A 22,922-nucleotide genomic window follows, 5' to 3' on the forward strand; every position below is an offset into this window, starting at 1 on the left:
TTATATTTTACATTTTTTTTAAATTTTTTTAAAAATATTTTTTATATAATAAATAAATAAATTTTTTTTATATTATTATATTTAAATATAATTAAAAAATAAAAAATTTTTTTATATAAAATATCCAAACATAAAATTATTTCTATTTTTTCATAAAATCTAAAAAAAAAAGATAACTCGAGGCTCACTCAAACAAGTCATAATTCTTAAACCATGGCTAATGTCCTAATGACCAGAATACCAAAGGAGCAATACCTAACCGACTATCATTCTCTCAAACCAAAAGACGAAACCACCCTACGTACATACACTTTATCCACAAGGGCAAATCCGTCCTTTTAAAGTATCGTATCCTACTAGGTTAACGCTTAACGCCATTTACCTCCTTCGCCGATAAAAAAAAAAAAAAAAGGCGCAGCACACTGCGAAGAAGAATCTCCTGATTTTGCTTCTTCGCATATTCTTTTCGCTCCCTCTCGTCTTTTCTTTTTTCTCCTTAAATTCGATAAACTGAGTGTAGTTTGAGAATTTCTTTGGTTTTTATTTTTCGAAATTTTCTGTGGTGAAATTGTAAGAGAATGGGAGTTCCGGCGTTTTACCGGTGGCTGGCGGAGAAGTATCCGATGGTGGTTGTCGATGCCGTCGAGGAGGAACCGGTGGTGATCGACGGAATCGCGATTCCAGTGGATACGAGCAAGAAGAACCCTAACAACCTTGAATACGATAATCTGTACCTCGATATGAACGGCATCATTCACCCTTGTTTTCACCCCGAGGATAGGGTATGTGACAGTAACCCTAATTTGGTTCATGCTGTGTTCTTTCTTTTTTCTATTTTTACTGAATTTTGTTGAAGTTGGATAATTAACGTTTTAGGAGTTTGCACATTATTTAGTACTATATATATGCAATAGTTTACGTAGTGGAAAATGTTGAGGTTGGTCAACTAGTTTATTTGGATTTGAGGTGTGGATTTTTTTTTTTTAATTTATTGGTTTATTGTAATGTGCAGCCATCTCCGACTTCATTTGATGAGGTGTTCCAGTGCATGTTTGACTACATTGATAGGCTGTTTGTGATTGTCCGGCCTAGGAAGCTGCTCTACATGGCTATTGGTGTGTTGTTGATTACGTTGTTTCTCTATTTCTCTGTTTATGTTTGTTAGTGAAGATTGTTTATCGAGTTTCAACTTGTAGATGGTGTGGCACCGAGGGCTAAAATGAATCAGCAACGGTCTAGGCGGTTCAGAGCAGCAAAAGATGCAGCTGACGCAGTATGTGATGCTAAATTTTTTGTCCCATTAGTTTGGTACTGTGTGCTGTTTTGACAGTTTCGAATTATTATCGACTTTAGTGTTCCATAGAAGTTAATTTCTAGCACTTGCATGGCTGTTTTAACAGTTGCATTTGAATGCTTGAATCCTCCCAGATATCTTGTTACTTATGAATATTGAAACTCACAGCACTCTAATTTTGAGTGTTATTCTAACATATCTACTCTTGAAAATTTGTGTTTTGGTTTTGTGGTTATCTTCTAGTAACAACTAAGATATGCTTTTTCCCCAAGTGTGAGATGATTCTACATTATGGTCCCTTGAAAGGCTGTTTGCTTGCATCCCTTCTTTGCTGGATAACTTGGTTGGCTTTTTGTTAGTGATATCAACAAAAGGAAAATGTGGAATAGATATTCAGATATGATTCTGCTTTGTTTTTTCTTCATCTTTTCCTGTTTCTGGTTGATAGGCTGCTGAAGAAATTAGGTTAAGAGAGGAATTTGAGAGGGAGGGCAGAAAGCTTCCTCCCAAAGAAGAGTCCCAGACTTTCGATTCAAATGTCATTACACCTGGAACTGAATTTATGGCTGTTTTATCAATTGCGCTCCAGTATTATGTTCATCTTAGGTTAAACAATGACCCTGGTTGGCAGAATATAAAGGTATCAAGAACATTGTATCTAAATTGTTCGGCTGCTGCATAGTGTGTTGTGGTGAACATGGTATCAACTATACGTCTTTGTTGTCTGCAGGTTATTCTTTCAGATGCAAATGTTCCTGGTGAGGGGGAGCATAAGATTATGTCCTATATACGGTTACAGAGGAATCTTGAAGGTTATGATCCAAATACAAGACATTGCCTGTATGGTTTGGTATATATCTTACTTCCAATATTCGGTATTTTTTAATATTCAATTTCTTTTTAGCTTCCACTCTATATCCTTTTTTGCGTTTGAAAATGACTTGATTAACTTGTTCTTATCATTTTGTTGTCTAATAGGATGCTGATTTGATTATGTTGGCTTTAGCTACCCATGAAGTGCACTTTTCAATTCTAAGAGAGGTTTGTAACTACCACATTTATTTCTTATGAATATCAGAATTGGAACATATCAGCATGTAAAATAGTTCCATAATGTTATCAATGAAGAATTGTTATTATCATCCTTCATACATTTCTTTTCCTTTCATAATTGCACTCTTCCCGTCAAACTTCACAAGTGGTTAAGGGTTTTGTAAATAATGTTTCATTGCAGGTTGTATTTACTCCCGGTCAAGACAAATGTTTCCTCTGTGGTCAGATGGGTCACATGGCTGCTGACTGTGAAGGAAAGGCAAAAAGAAAGGCCGGAGAATTTGATGAAAAAGGAGATCCTATTGTGGTTAAAAAGCCTTACCAGGTTAGGGTTTGTGATCAATTTTATGTCAATAGAATTTTTAACTGCATGTGACAATGTAACTTCTACTCATTGCCGTGCTGTATATTTATTTGTAGTTTCTAAACATTTGGACATTGAGGGAATATCTGGAGTATGAGATGAGAATTCCGAATCCTTCATTTGAGATTGATTTTGAGCGAATTGTTGATGACTTTATCTTCATGTGCTTTTTTGTTGGCAATGATTTCCTTCCCCATATGCCTACACTAGAAATTAGAGAGGTATGGCACTATTGGTCTGGTCTTGCTCTCTAATGTAATGATCGCCATTTTTTTAAGTATTAGTTATCCCATTTTTTCTAATTGCTTCATTTTTTCTTTAGGGTGCAATTAACTTGCTTCTAGCAGTATACAAGAAGGAGTTCAATGCACTAGGTGGTTATTTAACCAAAGGAAGTAAGGTATTTGATGGTAATTTTGTTGGTATACAACATACAAGTATATTCCAAATCTATGTGGTGTTGCTGTTTGTGTATAATCTATTTTCCCCCTTTACTCAGCCAAATTTGGATAGAGTGGAGCACTTTATTCAGGCTGTTGGAGCTTATGAAGATAGAATTTTCCAGAAAAGAGCTCGATTGCATCAGGTCTGTCCAGCATTTAATGTTACATTACTGCCCATATTAGCTTGCAGTTGTCTTTGATGGATGGTCAAATTCTGCCCAAAAAAATGTTATTTATGTATTATGCGTAAATCTGGTCTTAAGTAAATGAAGAGCTGAGGCTTTTTTATGCAAGAATTGCCAATGTGGAATTGTCTAGATGTATAAGAAATTATAAATCAGATTTTTTATTTTCCATATGTTCTTGGATTTTTTACACAAATAAAGGGACTCATCAGCAAATCGAAGCTCATAACCCTATATATATTTATTATATATATATATATATATATTTATATATATATATATATATAGTTTATGTATTGTTAGAAATAGATATCTTACAAGTGGCTCTGAATCCTTTTTTTTTTTCGGTTCTGAATCCATTGTATAATTTTATTATTTGTTATGTCATCAGCGACAAGCAGAAAGAATTAAGCGGGATAAGGCTCATTCAAGGAGGGGAGATGATGCCCAGCCTCAATTTCAACCAGAGTCTCTAGTTGCAGTTTCACGATTTCATGGTTCTCGTCTTGCTTCAGCTCCAACGCCTTCACCATTTCAACAATCTGGGCACCATGATCCCAGCTCATCTGGGAAAGACCATAGGAGTGCATCTGAGGCGCTCCCAAAAGTTGCTAAGCTATCTTCTGGGGCAACTGTTGCTGCTGCTATTGTTGAAGCTGAGAATAGTCTTGAAATAGATGTATGTTTTCCTGCTTCAGGAGAGGCATTCTTTAGAACTAATATATGGGCTAACCTATGACTGGGTATGAGCCTGGCAAGTAGTTAAAAATGCACTGTCATACTGTCATTATCATTTAAAGGGTTTTATGATGAGCTTATTATTATTATTATTATTATTATTATTATTATTATTATTATTATTATCTGCATGTTGTTTAACAGTAGTGTTTTCTTAATACTTTTCAGTTTCAAGATAACAAAGACGAATTGAAAGCAAAACTAAAGGAGGTACTTCGTGAGAAATCTGATGTATTCAATTCACAAAATGCCGGAGAGGATAAGGTAATTTAGAATTGATATATTTGTGATTTTTATTGGTGTTGCTATCTATTAATTCTTGCAGTTCAATTTGTATTCAATTTGTGACGTGAAATATGAGTGATTTTTACGTGCACAGATTTCATGTATATTTCTTTGTTTGACAGATCAAATTGGGAGAACCAGGCTGGAAAGAGAGATATTATGATGAGAAGTTCTCAGCTAAAACTCCCGAGGAACTTGAAATGATACGGAAAGATGTTGTAAGTTGACAAGTTTGATTGTTGTGGTTGCCAACTTTGATTCGTATAGATGTGTAGGTTTTCTTATTGCTGTTTATTTTTAGGTTTTGAAATACACTGAAGGCTTGTGTTGGGTGATGCACTATTATTACGAAGGTGTTTGTTCTTGGCAATGGTAAGTTCCTTTTGTGGTTTTCTCAAGTGTTATGTTTATCTGTTGTCTCTGGACTCTGGTTGTCTTTCTTCTGCCTCACATGCGACTTGTAGTTATAAAATTTTGGAAATTAAATGTTAATTTTGACATTTGTTTTATATAAAAGATAGTCCATCATTAGACTGTGAAAAGGGATGGAAGGAAGCCACAGCCACGGAGATAATAAGAATTTCTTTTCTTTTTATATATTTATGCTTCTTTAGATTTTATTTTAATTATGTTTCCTTTATCTAGTTTATATCCTCTAATATTCCTTGTTTTCTTATCAATCTAAATTATGTTTATCTCTTTCCATATTAAACAGGTTTTATCCTTATCATTATGCCCCATTTGCATCTGATCTCAAGGACCTTGGGAGTCTTGATATTAACTTTACACTGGGTACCCCATTCAAACCTTTTGACCAACTTCTTGGGGTTTTCCCTGCTGCGAGGTCTGTCCTCTACCCCTTTTTTCCCCGTAAGATAATTAAAACTATACTTCAAGTGAGGTGGTAACTTTGGCTTGTTTGCAGCTCACATGCCCTTCCTCAACCATATAGGAAACTTATGACAGAAGCTGACTCACCAATCATTGATTTTTATCCAGTTGGTATGGCTTTAATTTTGATTGGTTGAATTTTTAAGATGATTTTTGGAATTTTTATGCATGATGTGTAATTTTCTTACCTCAAATTTTCTTGCTATGTGTCAGACTTTGAAGTGGACATGAATGGCAAACGCTATTCTTGGCAGGTTTGTTCCTCATTTACCGTTTTTCTAGAAAATCTATTTTCCACACAATGGCAACAATTTATAATATCATCTTTCCTTTTTGTAGGGTATTGCAAAGTTGCCTTTTATTGATGAAGCACGTCTTCTTGCAGAAGTTAAAAAAGTTGAAAAATTGTTAACAGTATGGCTCTGCTCTGCGTTCATTTTTTTACGTATTTTTATTCTTTTAGTGAACCCTTGGTTTTCTGTTTTATGCTGATTTTCATTTCGTCTTCTTTGTACCCCATTATAAAAAAAAGCCAGAGGAGATGAGGCGAAATGCTATCATGTTTGACTTGCTTTTCGTAAATTCCTGTCATCCACTTTCTGCATGCATAAGTACACTTGACAACAAATGCAGAAACATGTCCGACAGTGAGCGTGTTGATGTCAAAGAACAAATCAATCCCAAAGAAAGGTCAGTGGATCTTGCTTTTGGCAATTTTGTAGACAAATAATGTGCTTTTTATTTTCTACAAGATTTCATATGTTATTAAATAGTTTTTTAAAAAAAATTAAAAATTATATTGCCTTACTATTATAAATCTTGTTTTCAATCATGATTTGGTGATCAAACAGGATGCTGGGAAATAGATATATGAAATTAAAAAACTCACTTGCTTATAAAATGTTCTTATGTTAGAATAATTTCTTAAGTGCTAGGCTGGAATTAGTATTCATTGCCTGGCATTTTTCATGTATGGCAACATGACAAGGGGAACATAATCCTTGCATCTGTGTGGATATATATTTGTTTTGATTTGGGCGTGTTATAATGATAGTTTGTAACTGATACTGAGGAGTAAGAAGCAACTGTTTGACAAAGTACCCATGGTATTTCTATGTTCATTTATATGTTTCAATTTCCATGAGCGCAGGCAGAATTGTGTCTTGATGGAATGGATTAACATTATAGTTTTCATATTCATAATGCATTCTGCAACCCACTCCCCCCCAAACCAAAAAATCGCATTCATAATGAGAATTTTTAAGTTCTGCCTGGACTATTTTCTGATGTTATTTAGGTATACGTGCAGTGGTGGAATGAATGGTTTTATATCCTTATGTGGTGGAGAGCCTTGCCCTCCTATCTTTAGGTCTCCTGTTGAAGGCATGGAAGATATTATGGACAATCATGTCATGTAAGAATCATTTTTTTCCGAAATTGTGACCAACATTGTTTTTTGCCTTGGATCTGAAGATTTATGCGCTGATTTTTCACATTTTTTGAATTGCTTTTTTCAGATGTGCCATATACAGACTCCCACAGGCGCATAAACACATTACTCGGCCACCACCAGGAGTTAAATTTCCAAAGAAGGTAGTTTAATGTTCTGCTGCTGCTTTATTTATACTCCATAAATGTGCACCATACTGTACAAAGTCTGTTAAATTTAGCCTGCTTCTACATGTTTTCTTTCCATAGCTTATTAACACAGGTGGTAATAAAATTGTTATTGTGCAGACTGTGACTCTTGGGGATATGAAACCTGAACCAGTATTATGGCATGAAGATTCTGGTGGGAGACGGGGTGGTGGGGATAATGGGAGGTATATCTTACGATAATTAAGTTTGGTTAAAGTTGTGATTTATTGTTCATTTGTTTGTGTATAAGATCTTGTCATCTAGGTTGCTAAATTGACCGGGACTCGTGTTCTGTTTCAGGAGAAACCCTCCAGGATCTATTTCTGGTCGAGAGCTTGGAGATGCAGCACACAGATTAGTAGCGAATTCCTTACAAGCAAAAGGTGCCAACAATGGATATCGCTATCCGATTAATGGACCACCTCCATCTTACGCACCACCAATGGCTCACCAAAGATTGCCTCCCTACAATTATGAATCACACCCAGGATACGGTGCCATGCCACCTTCTGTGATGCCTCCACTCCAGGGCCAGCAGCCTTATCGACCTTATGCTACTGTCCCTACCCAACAGTATGGTTATAATCAGCCATATCAGCTGCCTCCCCCGGCAATGTACAATCATCATCATCAACCACCTGGTTCTTATGAAAGAAATAACCACCAACACCCCCCACGATCAAACCATTATGGAAGAAATCATGGTAGTGGGGGAAGTGGGAGGGATGGATACCAACCATCAGGTAATAATCACAATGCCAGGTATCCAAATGCGTCGCAAGGGGCATTTGGTAGTCATCATCAAGATGTTCGACATCATGGCCAAGGTTACCAACCATCTAGACATCACCAGAATTGGGCTCCAAGGAATGACGAAAATGGCCCCAGGGATTATGGGCACCAGCATTCGGCCAATCAATTTTCTTCTTTGGACAGAAGGGGAAACAGGAAGCCAATGCCACCACCTGGTTATAGTCGCAGATAAATTCATTTCCTATAGGGTAACAATAATCGCAATCCTCTAAAATGGTTGATATCTGATATTGTTGTACCGTATGTTTTTCTTTAGTTTAGGTGAAAGTTTGAGAGTTGTACCATTAGTTTCTATTCATTGTTTTAATCTGAGCTCATGCTCCTTCAATTTTTCATCAAATAGATTATAGTGGTCAATTATAACCCTTGAACTCAGGTTTGATTGCATTTTCAAATTTATAGGTTATTTTATTGTGTAATTCTATTTTACACACTATTATCTGTTTATTTTGAAGCAACTATTCTTGTATTTCCTTTCCTGATAAATACATTGACCCACCAAAAACTAGAAAGAAAGTAGGTAGTGTTTTTTACTTTTTGGTGTATATTATTATATACTTATTTTATAATGGATAGACATGTGACGTCTTCCCAAGAACTATTGTATTTTGTATATATGATGGCATACAAGAAGTGGTGAAAAGAGAAGATATGTGAAAGGAAAGTGGATAGCCATAAATTCCCTTAGAGGGGATAATGGAATGCAAATTCTGCATGCTGCTTATTGGCCCAGACCTACACTTCCCATATCGGGATCAAGAAGGAAACTTGGTTTTCATTTTTCAGTCAATCATGATAATAATAATTTTTTTCTCTAAATAACAAATGTCAAAGATTTTTTCTACATATATATTTTTTTAATAATCACGTTGACATAATTAAAGTTCATTCATTCTGATTTTCTAATTTATTATTATTATTATTATTATTATTATTATTATTATTATTATTATTATTATTATTATTTAAAAAGAATGTCAATTTTTTTAAGTTATATATCAAGTATTCAAATTATTCGCTTAATGATCACTAATAAATCACTCTGGCTAACGGAATATAGTCCCAGTAAAATTAATTTTTCTACACAAATATCGTTAGAAAGGTATTTCCAGCGAGGTAAAGAGGGATGTATTTGCCTATTTGGTAATAAATGCCATGTGACTCTTTCTTCAGCCAAAACCATTGTGGTTGAAAGTTGATAGGACATAACCAAGAAAGTTTAAGCCAAAGATCATTAAAAAATAATGACAAATTATAAATTGCCTTTGTGTCTCAATAACCTCGAAATTCTCTCTTACCCAATAGACTTCAAACGAGTAATCACTCGCAATGTCTTCTTCACATAAATGGGTTAATTAATTAGCTTCCTTCTCCCAAATTGTAGGCTTTGTTTGGCATGAATGAAGAGTTATGCTACTTTCTTGTTTAACATGGTCCAATAAAAATAAAAAGTATTTTTTCTTTATTTGATTTCATAAGAACTATATATATGATTTAATTATTAAATTTATATTGTCATCTAATTAAATACACGATGGTGATCACGTAAAACTAACACTTAATTATTAACGAACAAGCAAACAAGGCCTAATTATTTTTCTAATGATCCTCTTCTGAAAACCACGTTAACCTTAAAGAAGAATTTAAATAAAACTTAGTCAAACACAACAAAAAATATACCCATTTCAAGTAGAATGAACCACATACATTAACTAAAATATGACAATTTCATGTTCAAAGTTCAAACCGACTCATCAATATAATTGTATAGTCAAATGGCTTCCATAAGTTAGATTTATAAGCAATCAGTATATTAAACGAGGCTTAAGAAATTAAGAACACGTTTATGCTCGGTTTTGCGCGGTTTATATACATGATTAGGATATATATCGTATATTATGGATATGATGACTAATTATTTATAAGTATCATTATTATATACCATAGAAAGAAAAGATAATTTGAATTGCAAATATTATTATATTACCAATTCACAAATCACAAATTCTAGTGGTAGAATAGTTTTTTTTTTTTTAAATCATAAATAAGAAAGAAAAATAAAATAAATAAAAGATGACATAGAAGCTCAAGTAAGAGCCCATAACGAAGCACAAGTTAAGAACCACCCAAATTAGATAAGATTATGTGGAAAGTTCTGGATTGGATAAGTTTGAGTTGATGCGTGGAAGATTCAATATTATTTTATAATAATAATATGAATAAGCACTCAAGAATATTATCTTAAACACTAATTAGTCATTTGATTGAAAAGTAAACTAAACAAGGAATAATCAAAGTGATCGTGCCATGGATGGATGGAGCACTAAGAGTTTGAAACTAAGATTCAAACCCGGCATTTTGAGGATTAGGAAGCATTAAGGAACAAATTATATTAATTAGAGAACCTAGAAAAAGAAGATCTACTCTTATTAGCCTCTTGATGAAGAAATTGGGATGCCATGTATGTATTATTATAAATATCTTAGAACAAAGTTTGGTTCAACCCGTGCCATTATTTTCCATGTGGCATTATGAGCTTAGAAAGTGGGATTTATCACGGGTGAGAGTGCTTTGTAATATTCAATAATAAGGTTGGTTATTAGGACCATACCATATAGTATAATGTTGGGGTCCATATTTTGCTTTCTATCATAACATTATTAATCATCTCTTATATTTCAGGCCTGGAATATGTGGAAAGAATAAATATTTGATTTGAGTTTGTGGTTTTTGATATGCAACATTTAAATATTTTAATTATTAATTGATCCCTAGTTAGAGTTGTGTTGTGGAATTTCTTGAGATGAATAATTAAGTTGTAGGACATAAATAACTTTGAAACCCTCTTATTATTGTGTGACATTTATGTTACCCTACTAGCTACTCTACCTATTGTTAATGAAAGAAAAAGACCTATATGGCACTCATCAGCCACCCACGTATTTTTTAAATTGCCATGCTACATGATTAGGTAAGCTATTTATTTATTTATTTATTTTATAAAAAAACGGTAGAAAAAGGAATGAGAGACGCACATTCATTATTCTGATATCTCACTAACTAATTCAAACTATTATTTTTTGTAAAATTTACTAACAACAAAAGTGCCCTTGTTGTTATAAATAAATAAATAAAGGCAGGTACATGATATAAGGAATATTATTTTTAAAAAAGGCTTAGCTTGACAAATATATAGAAGGCTATGCATGGAACTTAGGTAAATGTCTTAATTTGTTCTTTCTTATCGATCTCTTTGACTCTTTTTACACTTTGACTTTAATTTTAGAAGCAAATTCTAGTTTCCTACGCAGCTGGAATAAATCATATACGAGAAAAAGTGAATGGATGACAGCAATCTTAAATCAACTACTTAGTGAAGAAAATCAGAGAAATCAAAGTCATTAGCAATTGAGAAATTATGGAATTTTATTCATTTGGCTAAACGGATAAAACTGTTTTTTTAATTAAATATATATAAATCAATAAAAGGATAGAATATTCGTATTAGATTCTCTTTATATTCTTTATATATATATATATATATATATATATATATATATATATATATATGAAGCGTTTTGCATGAAATAATGAAATATATTATTTGATGATACTGGTACATGTCATTATTTATAATTAAAAATTTCGAAAGATACATGTTTGGTTTAATTATTGTTGAAATTTCGAATTCCCTCACTTTGCCTTTCCCTTATTGGTAAAACTAAGCGCAATAATGGAGAAGAAAATTAAATATTGCAAGTTTTTTCTTTAAAAAAAAAACACACACACACACACAATTTTAGTATGCTTTGTGTGTTGTGTCCTCAGAATTCTTCCGCAAAAGAAGATATGAGATTCCATAAATTTCTCCAAATTAAAGTAGTTTATACTTTGTCGCATGTTCATTGCAACCAATTAAATGTATTTGTACTTGTTGTTATAATAAAATCAAAGATCCTATGTCCCCTTTATTTTTGTTTACAAGTTGTCTCCCCAACAGTAACATTGTATTTTCAAGCTAAAACTAAATTTTAGAAACATTAATTTAATCCTTTCTATATACAAATTTTATGAAACGACTCATCAATATATACACCAATCTCTTAAAATATAAAATAACCTCATATCTCATCAAGGCAAAATTATTTGAAATTTTCAATAATGTATATATTATTTATGAGTAGTGTTTAGTCACTCATGTACTTATTTGACCAAATCAAGTATTGTATTACTTTTTTTAAGATGAGCGGTGAATGATTTTAAAATCATTATCCATATGGCGATTCATCATCACACACTGTTGTGACTTGTGACTTTAACAACAATAATATAAATAAATTTCTCTTTTGGAAAAATTTGGGAATGGGGACAAATTTAATACTTTAAAAGTGAAATAATCTCCTTACATACTCTACTTTCATGTATTTTGATTTGACTTGATTTTATATGGAGAATCACTTTAAAAGGTTTTATAAAGAACAACATACAAAATAATATTTCAAAATTAAAAATTGAAGTACCTAATAAGAGCACAACCACCTTAATTTACATGCAATCGACAAAATTGCTTACTAGCCCCTAATAACACTCCAAAAGTTAACATTAAAAAAAGGGTCAAATTATTTCTATACATTAAACAAGGGACAAATAAAGAATATACTAAAAGAAATAAAGTAAGAACTAAAATGGAATCCAATAATATTAACAAACTTTAATTTACCAATATTTTATAACATAATAAGTGATGTATTTATTTTCATAATAAGATATAAATGATAGAGTAAATTAGTATAATACATAATGGAATAATGTAAGAAGAATAACAAAATTTATTATTTTTTGTTAATAATTAATTAATAATATTTAAAAATATAAACTAAAAATATATTATTAAATTATTAAACTAAAAGAATTATACTAATAACTAAAAGTACTAAAAAAATAATATATTCTCTTGTACTTAAGTTTTTCTTAAATAATGGAAATGTGAACAAGATTCTTGGGGGGAAATAAAATGTCATGAGAGGAGAGACGATAAATTGAGATATGATGTAATGTGTGATGCATACATTGGAGACATTGATATGAGATATTATATATATGTGTGTGTGTTTTTTGAGGATGGAACTGATTCTCATGTTATATATATTTAAGGGAACCAACCAACATTTCCCTTAACTCACTTTTTTTTTTGGGGCATTTCAATTGATTTGCTTTCAAAAAAGATTGTTAATTGCATCCTCCTTATTCTTTAATTTAACTATATTTGCTTACTTATGAGTTAGCACTTAGCACAACATACACGTTTTGTTAATATTCTATTGAATCTATTCTCTCTTCTGCCCCTCTCTCAACCCTTCTTTCATTTATACCAATTCAATTCACTCTTCACCCGGCTATATAGGGAATATACATACATACATAAAAATTATTCATTAATTTTTGCATTATTATGGAGATTATAGAAGAAGCACCAATGAAATCATCAACAAGGTTCAAGCGTATCTGTGTGTTCTGTGGCACAAGCCCTGGCAAGAACCCAAGCTACCAAATTGCTGCTATCCAACTTGGAAAACAATTGGTAATTTTTTTTTTAATTCTTTTTGTAAAGTGATTAATCTCAATTTCAACGATATGTTATATACTTATATAAAGTGATTCAACTCTACCTCTTTCTCAATCTTGTGTCTCACAATTATGAGAAATTATAAAGGGAGTTCATGAAGAACTTTACATAATATTTCAATCCATGCATATATATGGTAGTTTTAATTTGTTCTTGAATTGTTATATTCTTAGAGCTTGACTTATTTACTAATTAATAATATATTAAGCCAAACAAAGGCTAAAACAAAGCAAAGTATAATTGAATGCAGGTGGAGAGGAATATAGACTTGGTATATGGAGGAGGAAGCATAGGGTTAATGGGTCTCATCTCACAAGTTGTCTTTGATGGTGGACGCCACGTGTTAGGGTAACTACGTCGCATTCATTAATTTCTTCTTTTTCTACTAATCTTTTGTTAGGGAAAACTAGTTATATATAAGAATTTAGTGTTTTAGTTTATTATAAATTATATACTGAATATCTTATAATTCAATCTTTAAAGAGATTAGCAATATATATTTTTATAAATAATTTTTTTTATAATATTACCTAGTAACATGAAAGTTGAGAATAATTTATTATTATTAAAGATCGTTGTGTTACTTTTTTCTCCATGGTGAATCACACAACCTTACTTACATATTTATGTCAATGAAATATTAATATATACTAAATAATAATATTACCTAATCAAGGATTATTCCTTATTGTTTGTAGGGTTATCCCTAAGACTCTAATGCCGAGAGAGGTATTTAGGTTTATTTCTTATTGTTTTAAAATATTTATTATTGAAAAGGACTATGGTAGTGAATCATGTGTTTCAGATCACAGGAGAGACTGTGGGAGAAGTGAGGGCAGTTTCGGGAATGCACCAACGTAAGGCTGAAATGGCTCGACAAGCTGATGCATTTATTGCTTTGCCAGGTTTCATTTTTCTTACTTTTGAAAAGAAAAAACAAATTAAAATTTAATATATAATTCTCTATTGTTCCATCTGTTATATGAGTTACGGACAAAACTTACTTATATAATGGGTTACTCCAAATTTTGACATTTTATGTAATAAGCTATATATAAAATATTAATTAGATTATTTTTATTTTAATTTAATATTGATAATAATTAATTATAATAAAAATACGTAAAGAGTATATAAGATTAGTAAAAAATATTTTTTTAGTTTTTTATTTTTATTCATTTAAAAATTTTAATAAAGAGCGAAAATGTATTTAGAGAAAAATTGCAAAAGAGAGTGACTTTATGTAGAAGATGGTATAATGTCAGGAATGATCCCATACGAATGAAGGAGATACAAGGGGTTAAAAGGTCAGGGTTCGGAGACCGAGAGGGAGAGACGGTGAGAAAAAGAGTGTATTTCGTAATATTATTTTTTTTATAAATTCTGTTAAGAAGTTAATGGAGTATTTGTACAATATGTATAATGAGTTATTTATTAAAAAAATGAACATTTAAAATAAAATACTATTAATTTCTCAAATACAATACATTCATATTATTTAGAATAACTATCCTACTAAATCGAATATTCCTAAATCGCATACTCTATTGGTGTCTTATACTTTCTTTTTTTTTAATTAGTTTAATATTGATGATAATTAATTATAATAAGAGTACGTAAGTTAACCAAAAAATAATTTTTTCAATTGTCGATTTTCATTCATTTGAAAATTTCGACAGAGAGCAAGAGTGTATCCAGAGAAACACGAACTGAAACGTTGAAAACGGGGTTGACGGATTAGATTTTGAAAAGAAGAGGACACCTAGAGAAAGAGAAAGAATCACGCAGAAAATAGTATAATGTCAGAAATAATTTTCAAATAAACTGAAAAGAGACACAAGCGAAAGAGTAAGGTTCAGTCAGTGAGATGGAGATTACGAAAGAGAGAAAATAAGAGATTGCGAGAGAAAGAGTGTGTCACGCAATATTATTTTTCACACTAAATTTTTTATACCATCAAATTTTAAATATAGTTTCATAATTAGTTTAAAAATAAAATCTTATTTACTTGTATCTTCTGGTTTTTATTGTATGTTAGTATATATTGATAAAATCGTAGTCTAGATATGATTTTAATAAAAAAATAAAATTAAAATAGAAGAAGAAGACTTAAAAAAAATAAATTTATCATGTGAACAAATATAAAATCTAAAATTAAAAACTAACAAGTGAGTATTGCAGAGTACATATTATTATCCATTTATTTTCTATATATGTATAATTTTTTTATCATTTTAACTAAAATTATAAAAATAAAATACTATCAAAAAATTATTCAACTAAAATTAGTTACAACTTATTTTTATAACTCATTGAATATCAGCTTAATATTATCTCAACATGTATTCATTTATTTCCTATATAGGTACCATATTTGTGAGACGTCAACTTCTTTCCATCAATGTTTTACTTAGGGAGTCAGGGATAATAAAACTTTATATGTGTAGCTATAATTTCAATAAAGAGTATATTTCTGTGAGGTACCGTAAAAGGAAAGATTCTTGTAGTGGTTGTAAAATTCTATTAAAAAGTCTATTCATATATATTATTAGGAAGCAATAGTAATCCACTAATTAATTTGTTGATGATTTATATTTATATATATAGGTGGTTATGGAACCTTGGAAGAACTGTTGGAGGTCATCACCTGGGCTCAATTAGGAATTCATGATAAACCTGTAAGATATATATATATATATGGAACCTTTTTTCTTGTTGTTAAGATATTATTAAATTTTTTTTAGCAAATTGAATATTCCAAAATGAAAATAGACAAAAAGTGACCGAATTAATTAATATATAGTGTGTTTACTCTAAGACCCACAGATAATGCTAGGAATACTAACATGTCACTCTATCTTTTTTCGGATTTATTTGAATTGGCATACTCATTGTATTTATATGAACAATTTTTTATGAGGATAAATTTTCTTTTAAAAAAAGAAAAAGACTAGAATGTAGCATATATATTACGTGGTATTAGAAAAGTTGAATGAAAAAGACCTAATGAGGGTCCTAATCAATGAAAAGTGAAAAGAAACATAAATAAAAATGGTTGTAATTGCAGGTAGGGTTGTTGAACGTGGATGGATACTATAACTCATTGTTGTCATTCATGGACAAAGCTGTTGATGAAGGTTTCATAACACCAGCTGCCCGTCACATTATTGTGGCTGCCCAAACTGCCCAAGAACTTATGTGTAAGCTTGAAGAATACGTTCCAAAGCACTGTGGCGTGGCCCCAAAGCAAAGCTGGGAGATGGACCAACAGTTACTAAATACTTAACATTCCAAATTGAATCTTCAATGCTTTAATTTCTCTTTCTCAATCGATATACAAATGAAGCCTTTTTCGCTCACAATGTGTATCTTGTTAATCATAAACTACATTTGTGTCTTGTAGGTCTATTATATTGTGTGTCATCAAATATGCGCCATTACTATTTCTTTCTCAATAATTCTTACCAAAAACAATTCACGTAAATCAATTCAATTCACTCAAAAAATAAACGAAATAAGTAGTAAAAACATGACTTATTTAAAAGTAGGTCAATTTAGTCACCAGGCCAAAAAAAAAGTAGGTCAATTTAACTTGTTTGGATCATTTGTGAGTTAAGCAAGTTTGAGATGAGCGTAGAGTATTTTTTTTTAAGAGCAATGCTAGGGGCAGCAATTTTTGTGATTGTTAGCCATCAACTAGCCATCAATGATGATTTGATGGTGTGAGATTGGTGTGAGATTTCATCCAATGACTCGTTACATGTTGGTCAAAATTCAATAAAATTGCTTGCCATAAACTTTTCCTTTTTTTAATATATAACGAGTTAATTAATTATATGACACACACTACATACATTATTCACATTAATAGACACACTTAAAATAGAAAATAAAGATACTAATTTATTTAACAACCCGAGGCTTTAATTCTATCAGATATAGCTTGTAACTGTATTAATTAATATGTGATTTGTAATCTGTTAGCAAGCTAGTTAGTAATTAGTAAGTCAATTATAGCAGTTAGTTAACATAGCACTCAAGTAGTTAGTTTCGGTAGTAGTTATAGTCATCACTTGTCTATAAAGCATGTTTGAGCAGATCAATATCATAACTCTCTCATATAACATCACTTTATTTGAGCTCACACCTCTTTTTATTCTTTCTCTTACTATCCTTCAAGCTTTCATCACTTCTTTCTCTATTCTTTTCTTCTTTTTTTTTTGGTGATAATTTGGTTGCTTCGCTATTTACGTTATTGGTAGAACCAACAATTTCGATCAACAAATCTTAAAAAAAAAAAAATTAAATCTTTAAATTCTTTGAGATTCATGGATTAACCGGTCGTTTTTTAATCTTGTTTGCTTTGACGGCTCTATTACATAATATTGCGGCGGTATCAAAAAATTGTTTATGAAAAATTATAAATAAATGATTCACAATTTGAAGTTGAGGGTGAAAAATGCTTTAATTTGATCATGGATTCTTTATATTCTGGCGGTTTCTAATAGATAAAAGATAGAAAAACCACCAAAAGCATGAATAATTATGTGTAAGATTTTGAGGTGATTATTTCGCACGGTCGCTCAAAATTAATTTAACCCTAGTAGTTAGAAAAAAGAAGAAACATGAAACTATTTAAGCAGGAAAAGGAAAACCCTTGTCTGGTGGCTTTTGATTCAACTTCAAATTATTCAAGTATTTTTTTTTTCTACCTATGGACAAGTATCACCATCACCATGCATCCATTAATCTTATTATTATTGTTATTTTTTTCTGTGAATGAGCCTTTTCTGATCCTGGTCAAAAGATTAAAAAGATGGGCCAAACTAAAGATATTAAGAACTGATAATGCTTTTTAAGATTTGATTAACAAGGCCTTAATGACGTACGTAATTGGGAATCATGATGTCCCACTTAAATGTTTGTTTGCAATTGAATCATTTAGAAGCTTTTTAATTCATGCATTATTATCTTCCCAATTGCTAAAGAACTTTGCTTCCATCTTATTAGTTTCATATACATCAATTTCCTTTTATAAAAGTTTCAAATCAATTTCTCATGTTAATTTTGTAGTTGTTAGTGTATTGTGTAATTGGAAGAACACTCTTGGCACAGCATACCAAAATTCCATATATCTAACTATAAAGTATTAACTAACTAAATTAAGTAGTATTTACAAATTGATATTATTATAGGATAAGTTCCACCAAACGGCTACGAATTGAAGGCATTATTATAGGATCACACGAGTCAAGCGATCTTTTCAGATGATTCAATATTATTATTTAAATAAGCTCCAATATATTATATAATAATAGTCGAAGATGCACGAACTTGATTGCGCATTTTGTATATTTATTTAATTTCCACAGGCCCACTAACAATATTTATTCTTCTTAATCATAGGATCGCATCATCATGCAGAGCATAGCTGATAATCATTGCAAATGATAATGGAACCAATCTTGTGATTAGTTTAATTATGTGGCCAAATATATAATGGGGTAATGAAGTACTGAATGATTTGATTTGATATATATTGTAGTGGTTGAGAGTTTTGGAAGTCACTGGAGTTTATTTAAAAATTTATATTATAAAGAATTAAAGTTGAAGAAAGCAAGGAATGGGTGACATGTTTGCTTTCTCAATTTCATAGGATGACTTTGGAATTTGGATTCAATCATCCATTAACATTATATTCCTACTTGCACCCTTTCTTTCACTCCATGTTAATCCCTACTACTCAGCGACATTAATCAAAAGGAAGAACAGAGTCTAATTTTTAAACCTATCTAGGACAATGAATAATTGAATTAAACAATGTCCAAAAGTGCAAGAGGTAGGGGAGTTGTATTATTGAAAGGCAAATGAAGTGAATTGTTTAACATGATTTTGATAGTTGTATTCGTTGTGTATACAGATGAAACAAATTAAATGCGAAGATTAACCTCACGAGTAAAATCCAAATTAATATGGTTCAGTCATCATCTTTGAATTCCCTGTTTGAAATGAAACATGAAAATGGCAATCAACCATACAAGAGCAAAGTCCTAATTATCTTAATTAGCCTTTTATAGTTTTATATATATAGTTTGCATATGAGTAAACTAAGCAGAGAGGCGAAGAGCATACCTGCGGTCAAGGTAACGAGGTTGGATTCCGGATCCTTGACAAGTGGTGCATGTGAGTGAACCAGCACCGTCACAATTTATGCACCGCGAGACCTCCTTCTGATCGCCACCAAGTTCAACTGTCACATTTCCTGTCCCCAAACAAAATCTACATTTCTCTGCCACAGGAGTAACAATTTCAAATGTCACAACAATGGATTGCAACACCCTATATTACACACCTACATTGCTGCATTAGTTATCTCTTGAAAATAGCCTAATTCAACTCCAAATACTGCATGAGATTTAACGATACAATAGTTGGTTGGGTAAAAGAGAATGTAGATATACTTACGAGCACCAGAGCCATTGCATGGGAAGCAGGGTTGCGTGTTTTCTCTCTTAGCCTGCAACAAATGATAATGATAAGAATAATAATTGTAATTTGATAAAGTAAATGAGAGAGGAGAAAGGTGTTGACAGCATTATCGATTTGAGACTCATAGAAGACCGGAATGCCAATCCCCACTGCAACACTCACAACACCAACCGTTATAGCCACTACCTGAATTTCCATTAATTATATTCATTATCAACTAATAACAATAGTAATAATAAAGGAAGGTAAATGACAAGTATGAATTATGAACCGTGTTTTGATCAAGTTCAGCTCTAATGGGTTTTGCTTGAATTCTTGTTGAAGCTGGTGAGGGAGAGAAGGAGTTGAGAGGGTAAGAGAGGAAAGAAGAATGCAGAGGCAAGCGGCAGCCAGGGACACAAACAGAAGAAGGAGAAGGAGCTATTGCCATTTCTTCTTCTTCTTCTTCTTCAATCAAATTCTTCAAGCCATCATCATCATCCAAACAACTTCAACTCACAACCACATATGCTATACACGTGCCTCCATTGCCACTCAACACTTGCAACTTATCCTAAACTAAATCACTCTTCTTTTTTTTTTGGGTGATAGTAGGGGCCAAAGGCCCAACCGCTCTTTTTACTCTTCCAAGGATTATATCATTCAACCAGGCTTATCAGGCCCATACCAAGTTTCTTCTACAGGTCCAATGGCCCATGTTGAGTTGGGCTCCTGCTTCTTTATTACGTTTCAAGAAACTCAATAGTTTGACAAGAAGATCCAAAGTATTAAGAATCTCAATGACCCAAGAACAGTATCAGTTCCAATTTTTCAATATGTAAGGAATATCTAGGAAGAGTTTAATTAATATGTATTAGCATATAAATATATTACATATTTTTATTATTATTTTCGTGAATATCAAGATGTACTTACGTAGCATACTACATATTACATATAGTTCATTTTTATCATAAATTCATGTACCTTTAATCTCATCATTGCTAGAGAGGAGAAAAGTTTTTGAATTATTATAACTAATAATGAGTATACATAAAGAAACAAATTAAGGTGGGATGCGATGAAAATGCAAGGGAACAAAAATAATTAGGTGAAATTATTTTCCTTTTCATAAATGGATAAAAGTAAGGATGGGAGGTGGGGATTGGCATATACATGAGAGTGACAACCCAACAAACATATAATTTAATTAAGGAGGCACATGTGGGAAAGACCCAAAACATTGACCATGGATGCTCCAACTTTGGTAATTTGGCATCATGGTACATGATATCTTATATGTCTTGGACATTCCCATGTCCCATGGCATGTGTAATGGAATATGGATCATAGATACTTTGAGAAACGTAGAATCCAAGGCTATTCATCTTTTCTTTTTTGCCCTTTATTTTTCTCTTTTTCAACATGAAACATCAACTTCTCCAACCACATCCACATAGCTCCCTTTTTGCTGCTTTTCTTTATCTTTATTATATGCATTATACTATCATATGTAACCATATATTCTAATGTTAGCCTTCAAGTCATATCATCTTGGGTCCCTTTGGCTTTCAGAAATCTATCTTGAGCTTTTTATTAAGACACAACCCATTTCTTCTTTTCTTTTAGTATATTATTCATTAAAACAAAACAACTCTTGTATTAATACCTATATTAAATTTAAACTTTATAATATACAAGAGCATTTACTATCAATATCTAACTCCTAATAAGATCACTCACCTTTTGCTTTGGAAGTAAAAAAGTGTACCATGTTTGTTCCCCTCAGGTAGCTATCTTGTGTTTGACATAAGAAGCTCCCAAGAAAGCGTGACATCCACTCCAATTCCTTTTTCTTCTCAAGGGGCAATAATGGGAATTCATGCCCATTAAAGAACATATATATATAGATGGATGACGATGTAATATATAACTAGATGCATGTCAACGCATTTGCAATTTATGTTAATGGGATCAAAATTGTGGCTTAAAGAAAATGGTTGATAATGATCGAGTGTGCTTCATTATTTAGTGTCCCATTTGTGTAAATAGTGTAACACACTAACACGTGACATGCCCCAACTCAATAGAGTTTTGACTAATAACATTCATACGGTTCCTTTTCAAACAAAAAATTTCACAATATTTATTATTCGCTCACCGATTTGGACATCATTTTTCAAATATTTTTGTGCCCCACATTTGTATTTTAACATATATTATGTGATACGCATAATGGCTTTCGTTATTTTCATGATTTAAGATCCATCATGCAAGGTGGAGGCTCCTATATCCTTGTAAATATTACATGAGAATCATCTCAAATAAAACATTTAAAAAAAATTAATTTGTGTGAAAAAGAAGAAAACAACGCACGTGGTTTTCAGGGGAGAAAAGAAAAAAAAAAAGAAGAAGTTAAAACTGGACGCACACATTTGATTGTTACTTATTAGTTTATGTTAGCTGACCCCAGAGAATATAATAAAGATAAGATTATTAATTAGCTAATTAATTAAGATAGGATAGGCCAATTTGCGTTCCTATCTTCCCTAGTCCCGGTTAAGATTTGAAGTGGTTGTGGTTACTTAGTCATTTCTCATTGACTAATGCAGCCACATACACACTTATGATTTAAAATCACTATGTACTATTATATGTTAACAGAAATACTAAATATGTTTTTTTCAAAAGAGAACATTCCATTTCAAATTCATTTCCATCATTATCACGAAAGTTCTTTTTATTTTAGTTTTTTGTTGAGGTATCACTTCTGTCAGATCCCTGTATCTTGGTTAAAACAACCATTATTCTTGATATCAAGGCAAAAAGAAACGCAGTTGATTGTTCCGCATATTTAAGGAAAATTTGTCCTTTTTTGTTTGTTTAATTTTTCGGTTTACCATGTGGAATGAATGATCGTTGATTATTTACCGATAAAATCTCTTAAATTCAATAACAATATAATATTGATTATTGAATGAGCTACTAAGTTGGATGTCACGGTAAATTTTTAGAAGGTTAGATTTAACAGTGTTTGTATAGTTTTCTGGAGTATTTGAGAATACTCTAGATGGTTCCGGAACATTTTAGAATGTTCTAGAAGGTCTCGGAATACCCTAGAAGG

At 31.7% G+C, this 22,922-nt stretch overlaps 3 protein-coding genes across 5 annotated transcripts; 2 read left to right on the forward strand and 1 right to left on the reverse strand.

Moving 5' to 3' along the window:
• The first annotated feature begins 234 nt into the window (after positions 1–234).
• LOC112696370 (5'-3' exoribonuclease 3) lies at positions 235–8,235 on the forward strand. Of its 2 annotated transcripts, none has more exons than XM_025749104.3 (23): positions 235–782; positions 1,013–1,115; positions 1,197–1,273; positions 1,743–1,934; positions 2,025–2,144; positions 2,273–2,335; positions 2,529–2,672; positions 2,768–2,932; positions 3,034–3,111; positions 3,211–3,297; positions 3,731–4,018; positions 4,246–4,341; positions 4,485–4,580; positions 4,664–4,734; positions 5,078–5,206; positions 5,288–5,364; positions 5,467–5,507; positions 5,593–5,667; positions 5,786–5,943; positions 6,551–6,667; positions 6,771–6,846; positions 6,991–7,076; positions 7,192–8,235. In XM_025749104.3, the coding sequence occupies exons 1-23, from the start codon at positions 579–581 to the stop codon at positions 7,874–7,876; spliced, it is 3,228 nt and encodes a 1,075-aa protein (XP_025604889.1). In that variant the 5' UTR covers positions 235–578; the 3' UTR covers positions 7,877–8,235. The 2 variants fall into 2 exon arrangements, with proteins under 2 accessions (XP_025604889.1, XP_025604891.1); XM_025749106.3 differs by having other exon boundaries at positions 286–782; positions 6,563–6,667.
• A 4,419-nt stretch (positions 8,236–12,654) lies between these two features.
• Positions 12,655–16,785, forward strand: LOC112696371 (cytokinin riboside 5'-monophosphate phosphoribohydrolase LOG1). The gene is made up of 6 exons (XM_029287494.2): positions 12,655–13,285; positions 13,581–13,678; positions 14,029–14,059; positions 14,136–14,235; positions 15,938–16,008; positions 16,398–16,785. Exons 1-6 carry the CDS (start codon positions 13,157–13,159, stop codon positions 16,614–16,616), a joined length of 648 nt encoding a protein of 215 aa, XP_029143327.1. The 5' UTR covers positions 12,655–13,156; the 3' UTR covers positions 16,617–16,785.
• Positions 16,786–19,157: 2,372 nt separating this feature from the next.
• On the reverse strand, positions 19,158–20,447 carry LOC112696372 (protein disulfide-isomerase LQY1, chloroplastic). 2 transcript variants are annotated; one of them, XM_025749107.3, is made up of 5 exons: positions 20,091–20,447; positions 19,922–20,005; positions 19,796–19,847; positions 19,463–19,619; positions 19,158–19,329 (listed from the first exon to the last, which is right to left on the reverse strand). In XM_025749107.3, the coding sequence occupies exons 1-5, from the start codon at positions 20,247–20,249 to the stop codon at positions 19,308–19,310; spliced, it is 474 nt and encodes a 157-aa protein (XP_025604892.1). In that variant the 5' UTR covers positions 20,250–20,447; the 3' UTR covers positions 19,158–19,307. The 2 variants fall into 2 exon arrangements, with proteins under 2 accessions (XP_025604892.1, XP_072052936.1); XM_072196835.1 differs by having other exon boundaries at positions 19,925–20,005; positions 20,091–20,426.
• Between the last annotated feature and the right edge of the window lie 2,475 nt (positions 20,448–22,922).

This window comes from Arachis hypogaea, chromosome 6 (genome assembly GCF_003086295.3).
Source record: "Arachis hypogaea cultivar Tifrunner chromosome 6, arahy.Tifrunner.gnm2.J5K5, whole genome shotgun sequence".
Taxonomy (NCBI): domain Eukaryota; kingdom Viridiplantae; phylum Streptophyta; class Magnoliopsida; order Fabales; family Fabaceae; genus Arachis; species Arachis hypogaea.